The sequence below is a fragment of the Gekko japonicus genome, unplaced genomic scaffold (assembly GCF_001447785.1).
Source record: "Gekko japonicus isolate JY-2015 unplaced genomic scaffold, Gekko_japonicus_V1.1 scaffold2551, whole genome shotgun sequence".
Classification (NCBI taxonomy): Eukaryota; Metazoa; Chordata; class Lepidosauria; order Squamata; family Gekkonidae; genus Gekko; species Gekko japonicus.
Genome location: NW_015164272.1, coordinates 141600 through 162954, shown reverse-complemented (window position 1 = coordinate 162954; position 21355 = coordinate 141600). Strand labels below are relative to the sequence as shown.

General features: G+C 48.5%; 1 protein-coding gene across 1 annotated transcript in view; it reads left to right on the top strand.

Moving 5' to 3' along the window:
* The first annotated feature begins 8278 nt into the window (after positions 1-8278).
* LOC107108327 (transmembrane protein 182-like) overlaps positions 8279-21355 on the top strand; it is a 25445-nt gene continuing 12368 nt past the window's right edge. The window contains exons 1-2 of the mRNA XM_015408749.1: positions 8279-8528; positions 18034-18154. Of these exons, the coding sequence (XP_015264235.1) occupies positions 8376-8528; positions 18034-18154 (274 nt within the window). The 5' untranslated portion in view covers positions 8279-8375. The remainder of the gene's footprint in view (positions 8529-18033; positions 18155-21355) is intronic.

The window sequence follows — 21355 nt, the reverse complement described above, 5'->3', positions numbered from 1 at the left end:
TTAATCAGGTGGCAGGGTCTGAGATATACGTTCATCTTTGACTAGTAGATGAAGAAGACCAGTAGATGGGGAAAGACATTGTAATGTTGTCCTGCCCCTGTGTAGCTCTGTGGTGCAGCCTTACTGGGAATGCTGTGTACAGTTCTGGTCACTGTACCTCCAGAACGACACTGCAGAGCTGGAAAAAGTCCAGAGGAGGGCAACTAAGGTTATTAGGGAGTTGGAGCACCTTCCCTTTGAGGAAAGGCTGAAGAGCCTGGGACTTTTCAGTTTAGAAGGGATAATGAAAGGAGGGGACGACGACAAGATGTTGTTGTTGTTCAGTCGCACAGTCGAGTCGGACTCTTCGAAACCCCATGGACCAGATCCCGCCAGGCCCTCCTGTTTTCCGCCGTCCTCTGAGGTTTGCTCAATTTCCTGTTCGTTGCATCGATTACACTGTCTAACCATCTCATCCTTTGCCGTCCCCATCTTCTTTGACCTTCAGTCTTTCCCAGCATCAGGGTCTTCTCCAGTGAGTGCTCCCTTCTCATTGGGTGGCCAAAGTATTTGAGCTTCAGTTTCATTATCTGGCCTTCCAGGGAACAGTCAGGGTTGATTTCTTTTAGGATTGACTGATTTGATCTCCTTGCAGTCCAAGGGACTCTCAAGAGTCTTCTCCAGCACCATAGTTCAAAAGAATCTATTCTTCGGCGCTCGGCCTTCCTTATAGTCCAACTCTCGCAGCCATACATGACTACTGGGAATACCATTGCCTTGACCATGCGGACTTCTGTTGGCAGGGTGATGTCTCTACTTTTTATCATGCTGTTTAGGTGAGGTTTATAAAATGATGCACGGGGTGGAGAGAGTTGACAAAGAGAACTTTTTCTCCCTCTCCTAAAGTACTAGAACTCAAGGGCATCTAATGAAGCTGATGGGCAGTAGGCTCAGGACAGACAAAAGGGAATACTACCTTGCCCAGAGAGTGATTAAAATGTGGAATTTTCTGCCAGAGGATGTAGTGATGGCCACAGGAATAAGCAGCTTTAGAGGGAGATTAGACAGATTCATGGAGGATAAGTCTGTCAAGGGCTACTAGCCATGGAGACTGAGGGGAACCTCCACATTCAAAGGCGCTAATCCTCTGGATCCCAGAGCCAGGAGGCAACATCAGGGGGAAGGCCTCATCCTCTATGCTGGTTGGCCACTGTGTGAGAGAAGATGCTGGACTAAATGGATATTGGTCTGATCCAGCAGGGCTCTTACTATGTTCTTACTTGTTTGTTTTTGCTTCTTTCTACAGTTGGGGATTCCCGAAAAACTTCGGGTGTGCAATCCACCCGCTCCAAATCCGTCGGCCTTCTTATTCCTGGACAACCAGGAAGCAGCCAGTGGATTTCTGAAGAAAAAACTAGCAAAAGGCCAAGCTCCATGGAATAGTGAGGCCACGGCGTGGCTTGTCTTCTGTGGTCCTTTTTGCGTCTGCGTTTCATTCTTGATTCCGTAGAGAACAATAGATAGATTTGGATGTTGCTTATTTTCTGTAAAACAACAACAAAACAAACAGAATATTGCGGGACCAGGTGAATTGCAATTCTTTTCTGTGAACGTTTGTTCGAGTCTTTCTGGCTTCACGCAAAGGTCTCAGAATCTTTTGAACACACTAGGTTTCATCATGAATATGTGGACCTTCAGGAGTAAGTTCTTGATCTCTTGAGGCACATCCAGACTCCAGAGAGACTGTGTGGCACAGCCCTCCTAGGGCCACACACGCTTTCTGAATGCAGGTGGGGGGAACCTGTGGCTGAGTTCTCCCTCCTTTAAAACAAGTCTCTGGTGAGCTGGCAAATCAGAAATAAGATTTCACTGTAGCTTTTCTCTTGACGTGCTTTTTGTTATTGTTCAGTCGCACAGTCGAGTCCGATTCTTCGCGACCCCATGGGCCAGATCACGCCAGGCCTTCTGGTCTTCCGCCGTCCTCTGAAGTTCGCTCAACTTCCTGTTCATTGCATCTATGACACTGTCTAACCATCTCATCCTTTGCCGTCCCCGTCTTCTTTGACCTTCAATCTTTCCCAACATCAGGGTCTTCTCCAGTGAGTGCTCCCTTCTCATTTGGTGGCCAAAGTATTTGAGCTCAGTTTCATTATCTGGCCTTCCAGGGAACAGTCAAAGTTGATTTCTAGTTTTTTGTAAACAGGGAACTTTCCGTGAGAGGGAAGCATTCACTCATATGACCCCCCCCCCTTCAACTTGTTTTCGAAAGTGCTGAACTCCCTAAAAGGCTTCACCCAGGTGATTTCTTTGAACTCATTGATTGGCTCTCACAAGACTCTAAAGCCGAGGTCCCGAACTTGGTGCCCATGGGAGACCATGGCACCTGCCAACCTGGCCCGTAGCTACAGTGGCTCTGCCCCCTCCCTTAAAGGGATTGCCCCACAAGATTTTCTTCAAAAATGATTTTAAAAACATTTTTTAAAAGGTGTGTGCTCCAGGCGCTCGCAGAAAGTGCTGTGCTGTGGCGGCGGCCTCAAGTTTGCATGGGAGGGGAGGAAGAGGAGGAAGAAGAGGATTGTGTGAATGGAGGAGGGGAAGGGATGCTGGGAGAACAGAGGGAAGTACAGTTATTTATGGACAATATTTTTATTTTTGAAAGATAAATGGCAGCCCTACCAGAACAAAAGATTGCCCCACAGGCCACAAAATCCTGGCTACGGGCCTGCTGCCAACACCTTTCTTGGTACACGCCAAGTGTTTCTAGAAAGTGGGTGTGGCCGGGTGGTAAGGCTTCTGATTGGTAACTGGGGGATCTGATTGGCTGGGCAGATTTTTAAAATGTTCCTTTGGCAACCGTGCCCCCCACGGGCTCAAGGATCTTCCCTGAACGAAGGGAAGCTGGGTGTATACCAGAAAGTGTTTTCAAATGATATGTTCATTTAAAAAGGCATCCTATTAAACAGAGCTTCTGTCTGGAACGCTGAAGAGGTATTCAGAGAGTTATGCTCCCGACATTTTGTGGTTGTCTCTGCCCCTGGGGGCAGCCATTTTGCGGTCACTTCCGCCCCCCTGTGTCAGAATTCCAGATGTTCCCTCAGGAGCGAAAAGGTTGGGGATCTCTGCTCTAAAGCATTGTGCTTCAGCACCGTAGTACTTAATTGAAACAGACATTTTGCCTGAAATGAGAATATTAGCTTGTATCGTGTTTTGCGTGTACGTATTCGTTACAAATTTTACAAAGTGGGCACTAATATATGTCTATATGGACAGCTCAGTAATGTTTGGTTATCACTCTGTGACTAGCGTGACTCTCGTCCCTGTTATTTATTCTGATTACGGGACTAATCCAAACCCCGTCAGTATCACGTAGACTTGTGCACATTTGGGGGGAGCTGTTCATCTTCAGTCAACGCAAATGATACGCGATGGGTCGGATTCTGCCAGTGTTTCTGCTCCATCTCAGCTGATTCCCCTCCGTCCTGACAACAGCTCCGGTCCTGCCTGGATTTTGTCCATGTGGGTTCCACGATCCCTGTCATAGCCTTTCTGGAGATCAAAAGGAACCCTTGTTTCCTCTGTCACCTACGAAAAAGCTGATAGGCTCCAACTATAATATATGCTAATGAATATGCATGGATTCATTGCTTACAAAGTCCACAAAACCCCATCTTGCTGAAATATAACTTTTGTTTCTTGCCTATCATGTGTTTGGGGGGGGGGGAAGGTAATTAAGACAGAATGGTATAGTGATTAGTGATTTAGACCTTGGAGACCTGGGTTCAAATTACCTCTCTGCCGCAGAAGCATGATTGGTGACCGTGGGCCATTTACACTCTGTCAGCCTCATCTAGAAGAAGAAGAAGATTGGATTTATACCCCACCCTTCACTCAGAGTCTCAGAGCGGCTTACAAACTCCTTTCCCTTCCCCTCCCCACAACAGAGGTAGGCGGGGCTGAGAGAGCTTTTTCGAGGACTGCTCTTTCAAGGACAGCTCTGAGAGAACTATGGCTTGCCCAAGGTCCTCCAGCAGCTGCAAGTGGAGAAGTGGGGAATCAAACCCAGTTCTCCCAGATCAGAGTCCACGCACTTAACCACTACACCAAACTGGCTCTACCTCACAGAGTTGTTGTGAGAATAAAATAGGGAAGTGGTAAATGTTGTAATCCTGCCAGCCTAGCAGTTCGAAAGCAAGAAATTGCAAGTAGATAAATAGGTACCACTTCGATGGGAAGGTAACAGTGTTCTGTGCGCCTTGGTGTTTAGTCATGCCGGCCACATGACCACGGAAACGTCTTCAGACAGCGCTGGCTCTTCGGCTTTGAAACGGAGATGAGCACCGCAACCCTAGAGTCGGACTTGACTGGCTTTCGAGCAAGGGAAACCTTTACCTTTACCTTTAAATGTCGTAAGCTGCTCTGGCTCTCTGTCGGGGAGAGAAGTGGGCTATAAAGAAAGCTTGTGTGTGTGTGTGTGTGTTACGTGCCATCAAGCTGCTTCTGACTTATGGCAATCCTATGAATTAATGACCTCCACAACCTCCAGTCATAAACAGCCTTGCTCAGGTCTTGCAAACTGAAGCCCATGGCTTCCTTTATGCAGTCAATTAATAAAGCAAAATAAATGAAATAAATAAACGTTCAGTGAAGAGACAGGTAATGTGAATCCCAGTACCTAGCTAAGGGAAGAACAACTAGTGTTTCTTCTTGGTAACCTCTAGGTTAGATTACTGTAACATGCTGTCAATGGGGCTGCCCTTGAAGGTGGTTTGGAAACATCAGTGGCATGTCTGTTATCAGGGTCTGCATGCAGGCTCGTAGCCACGGTGGAGCATTTGGGGGTGGAGCCTCAATGCCCACGAGCCGTGCCCCACCTTTTAATGATGCCAGACACCCCCACCCCAGTGTGTCTAGCCCCACAGTGGCAACGAGGCTGGGGAAAGAAAGGGAAGCTGTCCTGCAGCTTCTGGTTAGTTTCACCCCTCCCACCAGCTGTTAGGTTTAACAGCTGACAGGAGGGGAGTGAAACTGACCAGAAGTGCAGGGCAGCTTCCCTTCCCTTTCCCAGCCTCCTCAGGGCCTCTTCTGTCGTTGCCCCATTGCTATGGAACAGTCTCGCAGAAGGGGTGAGGCAGGTCTGTGCCCTTGGGCTGCCCAGGGAAGCTGCAAAACAGTTACGTAAAAGCCTTTGTGGGGCCAGAGTTGCTTGCTTATTTATTTTAATTACTTGTTCTTTAATTACTTGTTCTAATGACATGTTCTAATGATTTTAATAGATGATTTTGGGTCTGTATTTATTTTTGTCACCTGTCTTGGGTCGTGACTGTATTTGGAGACAGGTGAAGGGTATATAAATGCTCTAAATAAATAGGCAAATACTGATTTCCCTTTTGTTTCTTAAATGCGTCAAAAGAGGCGGGAAGTGTGAAAACAGAATCTAGTCAAGCTGAGAGCGGGCAAGGGACAGAACGATGCCAAACGGAGCCGGTGATTTAATTTTGTGATGTTGGCATGAATACAGCTGGAACTGGCTGAACTGGCTGCCCCGAGCTTCCTGGCTGCTTGTATCCAGCGTGGAGAGCTTGACGATAGGGAAAGGGCACTTTCTGATTACCCCAATTTATAGAATGCTTTAAAAGAAAAGAAAAAAAATGGAAAGTTCTGTGTCCCACTTTGAAGGCAAGAATGTTGTATATATTTAAGTTGGGGTTCCCCCCCCTGTTTTTAGGATATTTGTTCAATATAGCAGAGTTTTGCCCAGTCATAGAAGCGTGATACTGAGTGTAGTAAATAAATCTCCCAAGAAATATATTGCAAAAATTGTAAACGTTAACATTTTTTTCAAGTAGATTCAGTTCATATTCAGGTTGCAGTCGGATGGAGAGAGAAGTCTAATCTAAAGAGAACGTTCCCTATCACAAATGGCCCGCTTGTCCGCCATCGTGTGTGTGGGAGTCTGAGGGCCCTGTCTCTCTACAGGGGAGACCTGCAGAGACAATATGTCTCCATGGAAGGCCATTTGCAGAGAGAGAGAGGACATAGAGAGAGAGGAGGGGGTCAGAGGGCAGCTCCCAGACTAAGACAAACGGAGGCATCCCATTCAAGGAGATAACACCAATCAGGGGTAGTTTCGTAGAAAAAGAGCTAGGGGGACTCATTAGCATAACTCATTAGCATATGCCACACCCCCTGACATCACCGGAAGTGTGTCATAAGGCCACACACCCTGCCCCCAATGGTTCCGGCCTCCGCCGCCGGCCTTGCAGCTCCACTGCCGAGCCCCATGAGGGGCCCGGCGGTGGACCTGCAAGGCTGGCGGGTGTGCGAGGAAGCCCCGCAAAGGCCCTCCCTGGCCCCAGGCAGGCAGGGGTGGGGAGAGGCGGGGAGGAAGCAACTTACCCTCCCTCTTCTCCTGCCTCCTCCTGGCTGAATGAGGGCCGGAAGCGGGGCGGCCGGAAGCAGGGGGCGGGGCTTCGTCATGTGCCCCGCCCCCGTACCTCACCCGGGGGAACTGCGATCCCCCGCGATCCCCCCCGAAATGACCTCTGACACCTATACTCCCTTAGAGTGATGTAGCACCCCCCAATGTCCAGGCATGCTGAGTTGCTCACTCCAGCCCCTATCTTTGGTGAGCTGTAAACACCATAGGCCACCTCTAATAATCGTATGTCTCGAAAGGGGGAAATATTTCATCTAAATTTAGTATCTAGTCTGTGTCCTTTTTGTGGTAAGGCACATGCTCAGCCATTGCGCAAGCCTCAGTTTCTATATCTGTGGGAAGGGACAGGGAAGGGGGGGTTGGCTGCAGGGGGGAATCCCGCGTACAGAGCCACATCAGTTCCAAAAATACAAGACACAAAGATCCATCAAAAGTTGCACAGAGTTCTTTTGCCGTTGCTCTGCGCCTCTAACCGTGCAGACAACACAAGCTCCATCCGCTGGTAATGCTGCTGTCCAGCGATCTCCTTTCATTTCCAGTGTCGGTCTTGAAAATCTTACAGCTAAGTGGAAAATAGTCCCAGGCCGGGATCTCAATGTGTGGCAAATTAATTCTTTGCAGCCTTTTAGGCTTATAAAAAGTGTTCAAATTCGCTGTGTCATTGAATACTTCACGGCGATGTGGAAATAAATTATAGCCATTTGATTCTCTGGCAGTTCGGAAATTCCGTCTCCCTCTTTCCCCTCACTACACTTTCAGTTGCATCTTTTTTTAGGGGGACACCTACAGGGATTTTGATATAGCTCTAAAATGTAACCTGTGAATGCAACACATGTTCAGGAACACGGGCATCATGCAGGCGTATTTGTCATGAGAGCTTGGATTGGCTGAAGCGTCCTCTGGAGAGTACAGTCAGTCGCAAACTCATGTAATGTGTGAAAATGCCACTAAGTATGATTGGCGATTCCTTGAAAAAAAATCTAATAAAATGCCTATCGCCAAACGTCCAAACAAAATACATATTCTCCCAGGTGTCTTGCAAGCAAACGAGAAGTAAATTGCTAGAATTAAAACCAGCATAATCATAAATACCAAGCTTGGATCCTAACCTCATTTTTTACTTATGGAAGACACTTCAGGGAGGGGGACAATATTCGACTGTTTCCTCCATCCCACTTGCAAGCCCCCATTTCACCCTCATGCTGTTCCTGGGCGGCCAGTAGAAGTTCCAAGCTGGCTGTGTGTTCTTGGTTCATTTTCGGCAAAAGGCCATCTTTGATAAAAAAGCAAATTTGCATACTGTCCAATGAAAAACAGGTGCGTGATATTTGTTCATATCTCGCAGCTCTCAGACAACTGACGTTTCTTCTGTGTGGCTCTTACGTTAAGCAAGTTTGGCCACCCCTGTCTTAAAAGCTACTAGGCCCCGCCCCAGGCTCCAGCCACCCCTCCATGGGGCTTGAGTTCTGCCCTGAGGTCACAGGCCCTTTGATTTCAGGAGCTGGTGAATCTGGGCGGAAGGGGGCACTTCAATGCCTTGGGTGGCTTTCTGCAAAAATAAAATTAATGCCAAAGAAGCAAAATACAAATAATCTGGCTTCATTTGCATATGGCTAGGTTGGGAGGTGCACTTGGCATAGAATTTAGGGTTACCTTGGTTGAGTGTCCCCCCACCCCCCAAAAAAACCCCTCTTTTAAGAATGCATTGCGTACATAGTAGCCTTTGCTCTAATGCCTCAGCTGTTCTGCCAGCCCAGGTCATGTGCTTTTCATAGTCCTTTCCTCGCCGCCCTGTGAAATGAACACCGCTCGTGAAATGGTGCTGAGCCATGTCTTAAAATAGAACCTCCTCCTTCTCCTCAGACTCCCCCCCCATGCCCGGTCTCCTAACAAGCGGGCCGCTGCCCCCGTTCCCCTCCTTTCCTCAACTTTAAGCCCCTGCTCCCTTCCTCTTGCTGCCATGAAGATCAAAATAGCGGCCTTTATCGCCGGGATCCTTGGGGTTTTGGGTGTTCTGCTCTTCCTGATCGCCTTCGGGACCGATTACTGGCTCCTAGCAACAGAGGCGTGCGGAGGATTTGAACCTGAGAACAACACACTTCACACCAAGGAGGTAACGAGAAAAAAATAGCTACCCGAGAAATACTTTGCCGGGCTGTCACTTTAAAAATACCATTGTTGGGGGTAGGGGAATGCTCCTTGAAACAGACACCCAAGATGGAAGTTTGGAGCGGTGGAGTTTTAAACTTAAAGGAGAGGTCATTTCAGCTGGCCTGCTGATGTCGTCAGATTCAATTCATTCTTAAGAAGCGGGACGAAAATTCGTGGTCGCTGTCATTCACACGTTCGCTGGGGAACGAGACACATGGAGAGTTGGGAGGATTGAAGCTGCCGTCTCTGCAGTGTGCTTCAAGGCTTGTTAATGAGGCGAGAGTGGGATTTGGGAGTCTCGGGTTCGAATCCCCACTCTGCCAAGAAATATTGCTGGGTAACTTTGAGGTGGTCACTCTCTAGGATTCCAGTGTCCAGGTAGGGCATGGAGATTTTCCGGCGTTACAACTGATCTCTAGACTATGATCAGTTCCCCTGAAGAGAATGAGGGCTTTGGAGAATGGGCTGTATGGTATTATACCTCACTGAGGTCTCCCCCCTCCTCAAGCCCCGCCCTCCCCAGGCTCCACCCCCAAACATGCAGGAAATTCCTGCAACCTCAGGGCATGCCTCCAATCCCCTCCCTGCCGGGGGGGGGGGAAGTTAGTGCAAACAGGTTTGAGAAAGCAGCAATCCGCCTGGGGTAAGAGGCTGGATACCACCCCCACATAACTCCTATCAAGAGATAAGTGTCGTTAGATCTGCATCTCTTGTTTCTGAAAATGCTGCTCCTTTGCACGGAACCCCTCTTTAACTGTACATGGCAGAACCTAGGAAGATGCCTTATACACTACATAAGAACACAAAAGAAGCCAATGCTGAATCAGGCCAATGGCCCATCTAGTCCAACACTCTGTCACACAGTGGCAAAAAATACCAGGTGCCATAAGGAGGTCCAGCAGTGCTCTCCCCCCCCAGCACCAAGAACACAGAGCATCACTCTAGGCCAACCCCCTGCACAATGCAGGAAATTCACAAATACCCCCCCCCCCTTCATTCTCTCCTGAGCCCTGGCTGCCTTTCCCACCCTCAGGACACCCCCCACCCCATGCCACCAGCGTCCTCAGCCGAGGACTAAGAGCTTTGTTCATGGGGAAATGGGGTGACGGTTAATCAAACATGCCAGTTAACAAGCAGGTCTCTCTTTGTAGCAGGAACTCCTTTGCATATTAGGCAACACACCCCTAATGTAGCCAATCCTCCAAGAGCTGACAGTAGCCCCTGTAAGAAGAGCTCTGTAAGCTCTTGGAGGATTGGCTACATTAGGGGTGTGTCGCCTAATACGCAGAGGAGTTCCTGCTACAAAAAGAGCCCTGCGGCCACACGGAGAGAGGGTAACGGTGTCAAATGGGTGGTGGCCATGTCTTGAACTCGCGGCCTGCTCCAGAGCCGCCCACTCAGCACTGCTGTCTCTTGCAGCCACCCTGGAGGGTGAGTAACTTGCACAGCATCTGTCTGAGTGACTCATGCCGTACGCATGTGTGCGGCTCGTGTGCTTGTTGCCTCCCCGGCCCGGCGGTGGTAAAAACGCAGCAGTGCCAACTGAGCTGCGTTCTAACGATTTGCCCGGGCAGTGCAGGAATGACTTGGGTGAGTCCTGGATGTGCAGGTTAAGGGAGTTCTCTGTCTAGCTCAGTGTGTTTAGTTTCGAAGGGCAGCTGTGCAGTAGAACGGCTGGATGCATCAGCTACCCGAGAAAGGGAGCTGTGATTCTAGAAGGCTCATCCCCTGGAAATCTTGCTGGGCTTTAAGGTGTTCCTGGACTCAGACCAGGGTGCACTGAGCAAAGCCTGAGTCAGACCTTTGGTGAACCAGAAACAGGTTCTAACTCAGCGTTACCTACTCTGAATGCCTGTGGTCGGTACCAAGGACTGAATGTGGGACTCGCGATCTCGGAGCACAGTCCTCTGCAGGGGACTTTCCCTTTGTGAAGACAATGCCCCCCTGTCTGGCCAGGGTAGGGTGACCAAATGGCCATTTTTTGTCAGAGGGCCGTCCTCTTTCCTTTGCAGCGTCCCAGTGCTCCTCCTGAATTGTTAGATCACCTGCACTGGCCAGGGAGGCTCAATTCCTGAGCAGCCTCGAGGGACCCACAGCAACCTGCGGTTTGAAGAAGGGCTGCTCACACTCCCCATGCTGTTGGGGGAGGAATTAAGGAGGGTCAGCTGTGTACAGATGCCAGCCTCCAGCTGGCACCTAGAGATCTCCTGCTATTAAAATCTGTTCCCTTGAAGAAAATGGTTGCTTTGGAGGGTGGCTGGCTTCTATGGAATTATAGCCTGCTGAATTCACTCCCCGCCCCGAATCCCAACTTCCCTGGGCTCCATTCCCCAAATCTCCAGGTATTTCCCAACCCAGCGGTGGTTACTCTAAGAAGAGAGAGCTCAGGTGGGCCTTGAGAGGATCCATACTTAACACTGGGAGAGTAGACAGAGCTGCTACTAAGGGGAGCTATTTAAATTTGGAGCAAGCATGGGTCAATTTGCATACATTGTTTGGTGTAGTGGTTAAGTGCGCAGACTCTAATCTGGGAGGACCGGGTTTGATTCCCCACTCCTCCACTTGCAGCTGCTGGATGACCTTGGGCAAGCCGTAGTTCTGATAAGAGCTGTCCTTGAAAAAGAGCAGTTTCTGTCAAGAGCTCTCTCAGCCCCACCTCTAAGCTGAGTTAGTGTTCCCTCTAAGCTGAGTTAGTGTGAGCCAGCTCACAGTTTTTTAGCCTTCAGCTCACACATTTTTGTCTTAGCTCAGAAAGGATGATTCCAAAGCAACCTGATTTAAGCGGTAGCCAAAATGCTTACTCACAACTTTAACACCAGTAGCTCACAAAGTTGAATTTTTGCTCACAAGACTCCACAGCTTAGAGGGAGCATAGCTCACAGGGTGTCTGTTGTGGGGAAGGGAAGGGAAAGGAGTCTGTAAGCCACTCTGAGACTCCAAGTGAAGGGCGGGGTATGAATCCAATCTCTTCTCTCTTCTTCTTCTTATTCATTAAGTGCCGTCAAGTCACTTCTGACTCACGGAGACCCTGTGAATCAATGTCCTCCAAAATGTCCCATCAGTCATAGCCTTGCTCAGGCCTTGCAAACTGAAGACTATGGCTTCCTTGACTTGGGCTGAGGACAGACTGGCAGTATGAAGCACGAGGGAGGCGGGGCAAAAAGACCTGGACCAAGTTGTGCCGGGGATTCCCGGTCGCACTGCACCTACTGATGCGGGAGCATACCGGGGAGGAGGCACAAGGGAGCATTCGCACTGTTGGCCCACCCCTGGCGGAGGCGCGGCTGTAAGCGGCCTTTTTTCACTCCGGCAACATGCGCCCAGGCGCATAGGCGCAGCAATGTGGCTTGCTTGCTGCTTTTAGCGTATGCACTTCCGGGAAGCGGGATCAATGCGCCCTCCAGGGTTTGCTACGGCTTTCACCTGGTACTTCTTTAACTCGGAAGGGAATCGTCATAGGACGGGTTGAGTACGGCTGGGGAACGCCTGGCAGCTGTGGCTGTGTGAACCGGCCCCTTTAATCCATTTGTGAAACGTGCCTCTCTCGGGCCAGTCTGAACTCAGCCTGAGTCAATCCATCTACTGTTGGGTCTTCCTCTTTTCCTGCTGCCTTCAACTCTTGTCTTCGCATGATGTGACCAAAGTATGGTAGCCTCAGTGTAGTCATTTTAGCATCAGGCATACAATAGTGCATGCCCTTTTCACCCTCCTTTTGAGTGATCTTGCCCTCCGGTATTGCTCATCTGTAGATGGCCAACCTCGTCTGAAGACTTTCCAGATGTGTGTTTGCCATTTGGGTTCCTGCATTTCCCCTTCCTGTCTAGGGAGAGGACAGACTCACAGCTACTCTACCAGAGGAGTGATGCTTTAATCTGAGAAGGTCTGGCCCACTGTCCTGTCCTCCTCCTGGCCAGTGTTCCACACTCAACCAAGCATGCAAAGCCATGCCGCGAAAGAAGCCCACCCGTAATAGATCCCTCCCCCCCATTCAGTGTTCCTGCACTCACAGCAATATTTGAGTCAATCAATCCAATCTGGGAACAGATTAGAATATCTGTTGATTGAGGGAAAACATCTCTACTCGTTAAGCAGGTGGCAGACTTTATAAAAAAAGTTAATTATTTTTAATGTAGGTGCTTATCAATTCACGGGAGGCAGAAGAGTCCTTTTCAGAAAAAGTCACTCTTCCTTTCCTATGCTAGGTGGGCCTGGAGACCTCAGCGAATTGCTACTGATATCCAGCCTAGCAGAGTTCATGTTCTCTCCTGGAGAAAACGGCTGCTTTGGAGGGTGGATTCTGTGGCATTATACCCCGGCGCTGAGGTCCTTCCTCTCTCCAAAGTCCACCTTCCCCAGGCTCCATCCCCAAATCGCCAGGTTTTCTCAACCCAGAGCTGGCAACCATAGTGCCGACTCAGGCGTGGTTGTCTCTTCCGAAGGCCAAACTACGCAGGTGCTGGGCAATTCACACTTACATCCATGTGCCTGTAGATGCCTCCAAGCAACTCAGGGCAGTATGCAGGATTCTCTCTTCTCCATTTTATCTTCATAACAACCCTGCAAGGTAGGTTAGGCTGAGGGAATGGGACTGCCCTCAGGTCATCCGGTGAGCTTCCTGGCAGATGTGGGGATTTGCACTCAAATCTTTTACATCCTGGCCTGCTACTCTAACCAGTGCATTCCACCGGCTCCCCAGCGTCGGGTCTAGTTGGGCTTGAGATGGTGCCTGCAGTGTAACACATGTGAGCATCATGCACAAAGAATGAAAGAATGTTGGGGGGTTTTTCCCCTCCCCAGAACTGTTGTTTTATTCATGCACAGATCTGGGCTGGTTCAACTGATTAATCAGTTGAAACTCATACAATTAATCAACTAAGGCCCCTGCCACACGGCAGAAAAAAACACGGCCAAAGTGCGGCTTTTTAGAGCCGCACCAAAAGAGACACGCGGCGGCAGGATCACACAGACCCCCTGAGCCGCCACGCAGTTGCTCCCCGGCACGATCAGATGCCGGGGAGGAAGCCACCAATGGGAGACCGAGGCAGCCGGCTGCGCGTGTGCGCGCATGCGCAGTTCGGCCAGGAGCCTTGAAGACTCCCGATGACAGACGCGCCGGCGATCCCACGGCCCCGCTTGCTGCGGCGTTTCAGGTAACTCCTTCTCTTTACTTGGTTTTATTTTTTGCTCCGCAGTACTGGGCTGTAGGGATGGATCGGGGACGGGTGCGCACCGATTCCCAGATGTTGCGGTGAGATCGCGCCCATTTGCTGCACCCCTGATCCATCCCTCTTCCGGCCCAAAACCTTCTGTGTGACCGGGACCTGAGTGTTCTTGAATCGAGTGACAACCTTATGGCAAATCCATGCATCTGCCTAAAGCAAATGCAGCCTCCTCTGATATGATTCATCAGTGCCTATGTTGCCCCTCCTAAAGGGCATGGCACACCAAAGTCAAGGGGAAAACACATTATGCAAATCCAATGAGATGCAGAGTTACTAATTTAAAGAAACTCAACTCTATTCTTGATGCGTTTCATTGACCTTGATCAAGACATGTTCCATCTCCATCCGTAGAGTAGCCGGATCTCCAGACATTTCTTTGTCGATACCTTTGTGCTTATGCCAGTGTATGTATCCATGCACTAACCACAACAATGGATGACTGAACATCCACCAGTTCCACTCAGGTCCTCTTCTCCAGTCACACACAGGCAGCTAATCTTTTAATGGACTTTTTTCTGTTCCTTCCTAATAGATGAATGGTATTCCTTCGTAACAGTGCCTTTAAAAATATTACATTTCTAGGCCTTTTTCATTGCACAGGTATAAAGGGAAAGGTTCACACCTTATATCCCTGCAATGAAAAAAAGCTAACAATGCTTTTTAAAAAATTAAAAGCTGAGAATTCAGAGATGTGGGCAGATTGTAGCAACAGATTTTTATAACACTGGTGTGCCTGGTGTTTCCTACCGTTCAGTGTCTGTTTAAGCAGCTCTTAGCAATGTTAATATCTGCCAGTGTGTTCTGGCATATGCATAGTTCTGAAAAAAACAAACAGTGCAAAACCTGTTCAGCAAGCTCTGGAGTAATGTGGTGCTGAACCAAAGTTATCACCTCCTGTCACAGGCAAATAAGGTAAGTTCAGCTGTTGAACACATTCAGCAAAGGGTTGTCAGGTCTTTCCTGGCCACTGGCAGGGGGTAGGGTTGCCAGCTCCAGGTCTGGAAACACCTGGAGATTTGGGAGCGGAACCTGGAGAGGACAGAGACCTCCGTGAGGCACAATGCCATAGAGTCCACCCTCCAAAGCATCCCTTTTCTCCGTGGAAATTGATATCTGTAATCTGGAGACAAGCTGTGTTGGGATATTTGCAAGTTCTCTCCCTGATGTCATGAAAGAGTTAATCTGTTTGTGTATGATAATTCTTAATTAGCTTCATGCACATATTTCCCACGGTAGAGAAGGAGGTCTCATCCAGAATGAAATGACCTTTAGCCTCGTCATTGCCTAATCAATAGTTTGGTGATGTAACCTGATATTTTGCACGTATGCAATTTGGGGTTTCTTCTTCCTCCCTTTGTTCTAAGACCAGGTGCAAGAATCCATTATGATGTAGACAGTAACTAAAAACATGTAGCTAGTCAGCGAAACTGTTTTATTGTTCTTTCATCCTCCTTTGTAACCCTCCCTACATTTTTAGTAAACTTTCTTTTCACTAATTTACACATGTGTGCTGCGTGATTCCCTTTCACCCCGCTAAATTATACAACAGGCTGTAATATCGAGGGATCCTCAGGTCCCGCCTGGAGGTTGGCATCCCTAGTTCAGCAACAAATTTGCCGCATCCTCTGCAGCTTTCGCCAGAGCTGACTGTGAAACTGCTGGTCTCTTTGTGGTTCTGCTACTTACCCTCTTTGGCAAGCTACTGATATTTTCCACAGGTGAAACCAAGGCCTGGTGCAGAAATATGCATGCAGGAAGGATGACTCCAGAGCAAACGAATTTATGCAGCAGCCAAATCGCTCGCTCACAACTTTAATGCCAGTCGCTCATAAAGTAGCATTCTTGCTTGCAAGACTCCACAGCTATATCAGATCTCGCTTCTACATTATTGGCTACGGCAAGACTGACTATAGCGGCCTCATGGAAGTCTCCCAAACCTCCTACCATTCAGAATTGGCGAAATAAATGTTGGGATCATTTTATAATGGACAAGATTGCAGATGAATATGAAGGGCGAACGAGTAGTCACACGGGATCTCATACCAAATTTGTGCGCAGGTGGTTCCCTCTGATCACATATTTCGTGGAAAATGATCTACTACCTTCAAATCGAAAGTATCTGGAATGGATACATTTTTGATTCACAGGTGTTTAGGCTGAGCTCTTATCATATAAGTTTTAGAAGTGAAAAGTAGATTAGACTGAGTACTAGTTATGTGCAATATACAGATACTGAGTTGAAATTGATTGAAAACACAATGTACTATATCTTTCAGTATGCATGTTTGTATTGTTTTAATTAAATAAAATTTTGAAAACTAAAAAAAAAAAGAGGGAGCGTTGCCAGTAAGGCTGAGAGACTGAGAGAACTGCTCTGGAGAGATCAGCTCTGAGAGAACTCGTGACTGACCCAAGGTCCCTCCAGCAGCTGCATGTGGAGGAGTGGGAACTCAAACCTGGTTCTCCCAGATTAGAGCCCACGCTCTTAACCACTACACCTAACTGGCTCTCCTATAGCCCCTATACCTGGGTCTGTCCCACCCCCACCTGTTTGCCTGGTCCAGGTATCCCTTTTCAGTCATCCACTAGCTAATAACCTGTAGCGTCTCTGGTCTGCCTTAGGCAAGCAGCCTGTTCCCTGGCAGCCTCCCTTCCCTCTGATGGCCACAGCCCAGGTCAGTATCCCGGCTCTGGGGCCTTGGTGCTGGTGGTGGGCACTGGTGAGTGCAGGCACAGGCTCGTGTCTGGACACCATGTTTCCAGAATGCCCATTTAAGGCCCCAGTCACACAGGCCAGATAACGTGTGGGGGGGGGGGGAGGCGGGGCTGTTCACCCCGGAGCAAAAAAAAGCATGGGAGTCCGATCACATGTGCGCATGCGCAGTTCCGCAGAGCAGCACTGCTTCCAGTTTCGTGTTTGTGCGCATGTGCTTACGAAAAACATCCAGTTTGCGATGAGATGTGGACAGGCGCCGGATGCCACGGGATACTAGCGCTCCTGCGATCAGATGCCCGCCTGTGCCATGCGTTTTCTGGATACTAGTGCACTTTCCTTGGTACTTTTTAACTCCGCATCTTCGGCGGGACGCCAAGTGTTGGCCACGGGTGTGCTATGCTTCCCAGATGTTGCGGCGTGATCGCGCCCCGAAAATCCGTGCATTTCGCGCGGCAAAATCTCCATGTGACCAGGACCTAAGTTCAGAAATACCTACTGGCTAACTGGTGCTGTGGTGTCTGCATACCTCCAGCTTGGGTCAAGAAGAGGGAAGGGAGATGTGTGCCTTGGAGGTTTTTCAGGGAGGAGGTCATACTCAGTCGGGAGAGCAGATGCTCTGAAGTCAGACAGCCCCTGGTTTGATCCCTGGCATCTCGAGTTCAAAGGACCTTAGGAAGCAGATGCTGGGAAAGACTTTTCCCTGCCCCTGACTGTGCGAAACTGCTACTGACTGGAGGAGAGAAAGCTGTGCTAGATGGACCAACCGTCTGATTCAGTGGAAGGCAACTTTGGATGTCAGTTTCTGAGGGCAGCCCTGGTTGTTTTGCACTAGAGTAGCTAGAGTTGGGTCCCAGGGCACCTGATTGCTCTCTGCGGTGCTATTGGGCTAGAATCCTTATATGTTAGTTGCAGATCTTCGTACAAGATGGAGAAATTAGGACTTAAAGCTGAATTCTAATATTAGCCACGTACATGGGAAAAATATAGTTTCTTTGCTACATTGAAGGAAAACAAAAGCACAGTGAGTTCCATAACTCGTGCTCTAGAAGATCATTGCGCGAAACTGTCTGGTTGTATGCAATGTTCCCGCTAAGCTGTGGAGTCTCATGAGCAAAAATTCTACTTTGTGTGCCACCTGCGTTAAAGTTGTGAGCGAGCCATTTGGCACCTGCATAAAATAGTTCACTCTGGAGCCATCCTTCCTGAGCTAAGACAAAAATGTGTGAGCCAGAGGCTAAAAAACTGTGAGCTAGCTCACAGTAACTCAGCTTAGAGGGAACACTGGTTGTATGGTAATTTCAACACGCCATCTTATGCATTCAGTGTATTAGCACTAGCACTTTATGAGGTTGTGTTCTAGCTTATTGTATTGAATTTTAAATTGTTTTTATGTGACTGTACGGTGACCTATAGACCAATTATGTAAGTCGCCCTGAGTCCGCTTGCGAGGTAGGGTGGAGTATAAATTTAATAAATTAAATAAAAGTAAAAAATAACAGTCCTGGCTAATTTTTGTCCTTAATTTCTAGGCTGTAAAGGGAGAGCAGAGGAACGACAGCAGAGAAGTCCTCACCTTCCACCATGAAGGGTTCTTTTGGAGGTGTTGGTTTTTTGGAGACTACAAGGAGAGCATCTGGACCTTCTGGTTTAGTGAGTATGAAGGACCTCTCGAACAGCTTGCCTTTTAAAACGGTTTGCGGGTTCGGTCTGAGAAAGACGGTGGCGTTTTAAGCGGAGCAATTGCATCTCTCAAGACAAAGAGACGGGGAAAAACGTCAGCCAGACTGTAATTTGGCACGTTGCCAACTCCTTTCCCTTGCGCACCCAACAGGGTGGGAGCAAGTGCAATCCTGCTTCACAGGGGAGCATGTGCGTGTGACGGGGGTCTCAGCTGGGGGGAGCATGGTGCGTGCATTTTGAACACCGTATTTCATTCATTCATTCATTCATCATGACACAGAGAAGCTTGCCATTGGAGGAGCTAGAGTGTAGACACTTTCTTGGTTGAAGTAGAAGATATGAGATGTTCAGGGAATGATCTCTCTGTCAGAACTAAAGCATTAAGGCGGGAAAGGTGCATATAGTCACAGTCACACATTCCATTCTTACACGTCAGCAATACCATCCAGACCATGAGAGATATACGGTCCATCCCTAGCTAATCAAAGGCGTTTCTCCCAAGGACACCTTCCTGTGTGAAAGACATCTCTTGAGGGTTGCTTATAAGAGTTACACAGGCAAGCGGTTCTACTCCTACACGCATACACTCGCTCCCCCCCCCCCAGGAATCCTGTGGCAGGCAAGGGAGGATGATAAGAACTTTGGTGCTGAAATAAAGGTCTAGGGGGAGGCAGGGGGAAAGAGGTTAATACAATAAGCATAGCTACAGTCATCAGGAATTTGGGGCACTAATACAACAGGTACAGATGATCAGCCAACCCGAGCCTGACAGTAGATTAGAAGATCCTTGACGGAAGTTCAGCTAAGAGACCATGGGCCAGTGACAGAGCATATGCTTTGAATGTAGAAGGTCCCCAGTTCAGTCACTAGGATCTCCACTAAGAAAGGATCAGTTAGCAGGTAAGGTGAAAGTCCTCTGCCTGAGACCCTGGAGAGCTACTGCCAGTCCGAACAGACAACACTGACCTTGATAGGACAATGGTCAGACAGACAAGTCGCCATTATGTGCATTTGTCTGACTGTCTTTTAGCAAGACTGTTCTAAAACTCACAGACTATACTGTATAACCCTAAATATGCTACTGGGCATGATTTTCTATGGACTGTATGGGGCAGCCGTATGCCCTGCGAGATGAAGACAAGAGGACAAGAGCCCCTGGGAAAGACAATAATGCTAGGGAAGGTGGAAGGCGGGAGGAAAAGAGGAAGAACCAAAACAAGATGGATTGACTCCATCAAGGAAGCCACAAAGGCCCCTCGGTTTGCAAGGTTGTTGATGATTGGACATTTTGGAGGTCATTAATTCATAGGGTCGCCATGTCAGAAGCAACCTGATGGCACTTATTTATTTATTATTTAGACTTTTACCCCGCCCCCCCCAGCCGAGGCGGGCTCAGGGCAGCTTACATAAAACCCAATAAATACTTCACGCACACACACACTCACTCACAGAGAGCACCCTGCATAGAAGTGACATTCTTATACTGCCGAAGAAATCTGCCTAGGAGAACTGGTTCCAGAGACCAAGTTCATAACAGTTTGGATTGTGCTTCCTAGGCAGACACGCTTAATGAAAATGATCTGGAGATTCTGAGTTCCAAAAATTCGCCAAGGACCTGATTTCATTTACAGCCCTATCCTAGGCATACTTACTTGGAAGTACAGCATGGGATTGACTGCTGACTACCCGGGACTGACTCCCTAGTAGTGGGGGAATGGAATATGGAACCCAGGTAGGGTTGCCACCTCCAGGTGGCACCTGGAGATCTCCCACTATGAGAGTTGATCTTCAGATGACCAACATCAGCTCCCCTGGAGAAAATTGCTTGCTTTAGAGGGTGGACTCTATGGCATTATACCCTGCTGAGGTCACTCCCCTCCTCAAACTCCACCTTCGCCGGGCTCTACTCCCAAAATCTCCAGGTATTTCCCCACCCAGAGGTGTTTCCTAACCCTTAAGATGGTCTTCCTTATCTTCCATTTCAAGTATTTGTTGATAACATATAGATCATTCCCGATCTGCAGCCATAATGCAATAATGGCGGTCTTCCAAGCCTAATTATTATAATACCTCGGATATTACCTTAAGTCAAATGATCAAATTAAACTTCGCTTGAAACCATCCCCATAACACGAGATATTCTTGATAACCGGCGGATCTTTTATTACTTTTGGTGTCTGTATTAATGAGACTGATCACGGCAAATTCATTTTGCCGCTTTTGCCGGATATAATAATTAATGCAGTAGAAATTTCATTAGTCATTTAGCGCGAACGAATGTCCATTTATTATAAAGTGCCCCCGTTCTGTGAGAAACATTTTTAAGTAAAGTGGATAATCATTAATTAATTTGTTTAACATTCATCCTATTGCCCATTCATCGTGATAAGCCTGAGTAGTATTAATATTGATGGAACACCTCTGTCGTATGGGTCCTTCCTAGGGAGGGTGTTGTTGGCCACCGCCATACACGAGTGTGGCCACAATTCCAGCCAATTTGAAAGAAAATTATTGTAACTTAAAATTAAAATGTGGAATTCTCTGCTAGAGGATGTAGTGATGGCCACAGGAATACTCAGCTTTAAAAGGGGGATTCAATAGATTCATAGAGGATATTATCAGTGGCCATGGTGACTGAGGGGAACCTCCACATTCAGAGGCACTAATCCTCTGAATCCCAGAGCCAGGAGGCAACCTCAGGGAAAGGCCTCGGCCTCTGTGCCCTGTTGTTGGCCCTCCAGAGAAACTGGTTGGCCCCTGTGTGAGACAGGATGCTGGACTAGATGGACTATTGGCCTGGTTCAGCAAGGCTCTTCTGTTCTTATCAGGGGAAGGCGTCCTCTATGCCCTGTTGTTGGGTGTCCAGAGGAACTGGTTGGCCAGTGTGTGAGACAGGATGCTGGACTAGATGGACTATTGGCCTGGTTCAACAAGCCTCTTCTGTTCTTAGCAGGCCAAGACCTTGTCCTCTATGCCCTGTTGTTGGCCCTCCAGAGGAACTGGTTGGCCTCTGTGTGAGACAGGATGCTGGACTAGATGGACTATTGGTCTGGTTCAGCAAGGCTCTTCTTATCAGGCGAAGGCCTTGTCCTCTATGCCCTGTTGTTGGCTGTCCAGAGGAACTGGTTGGCCACTGTGTGAGACAGGATGCTGGACTAGATGGACTATTGG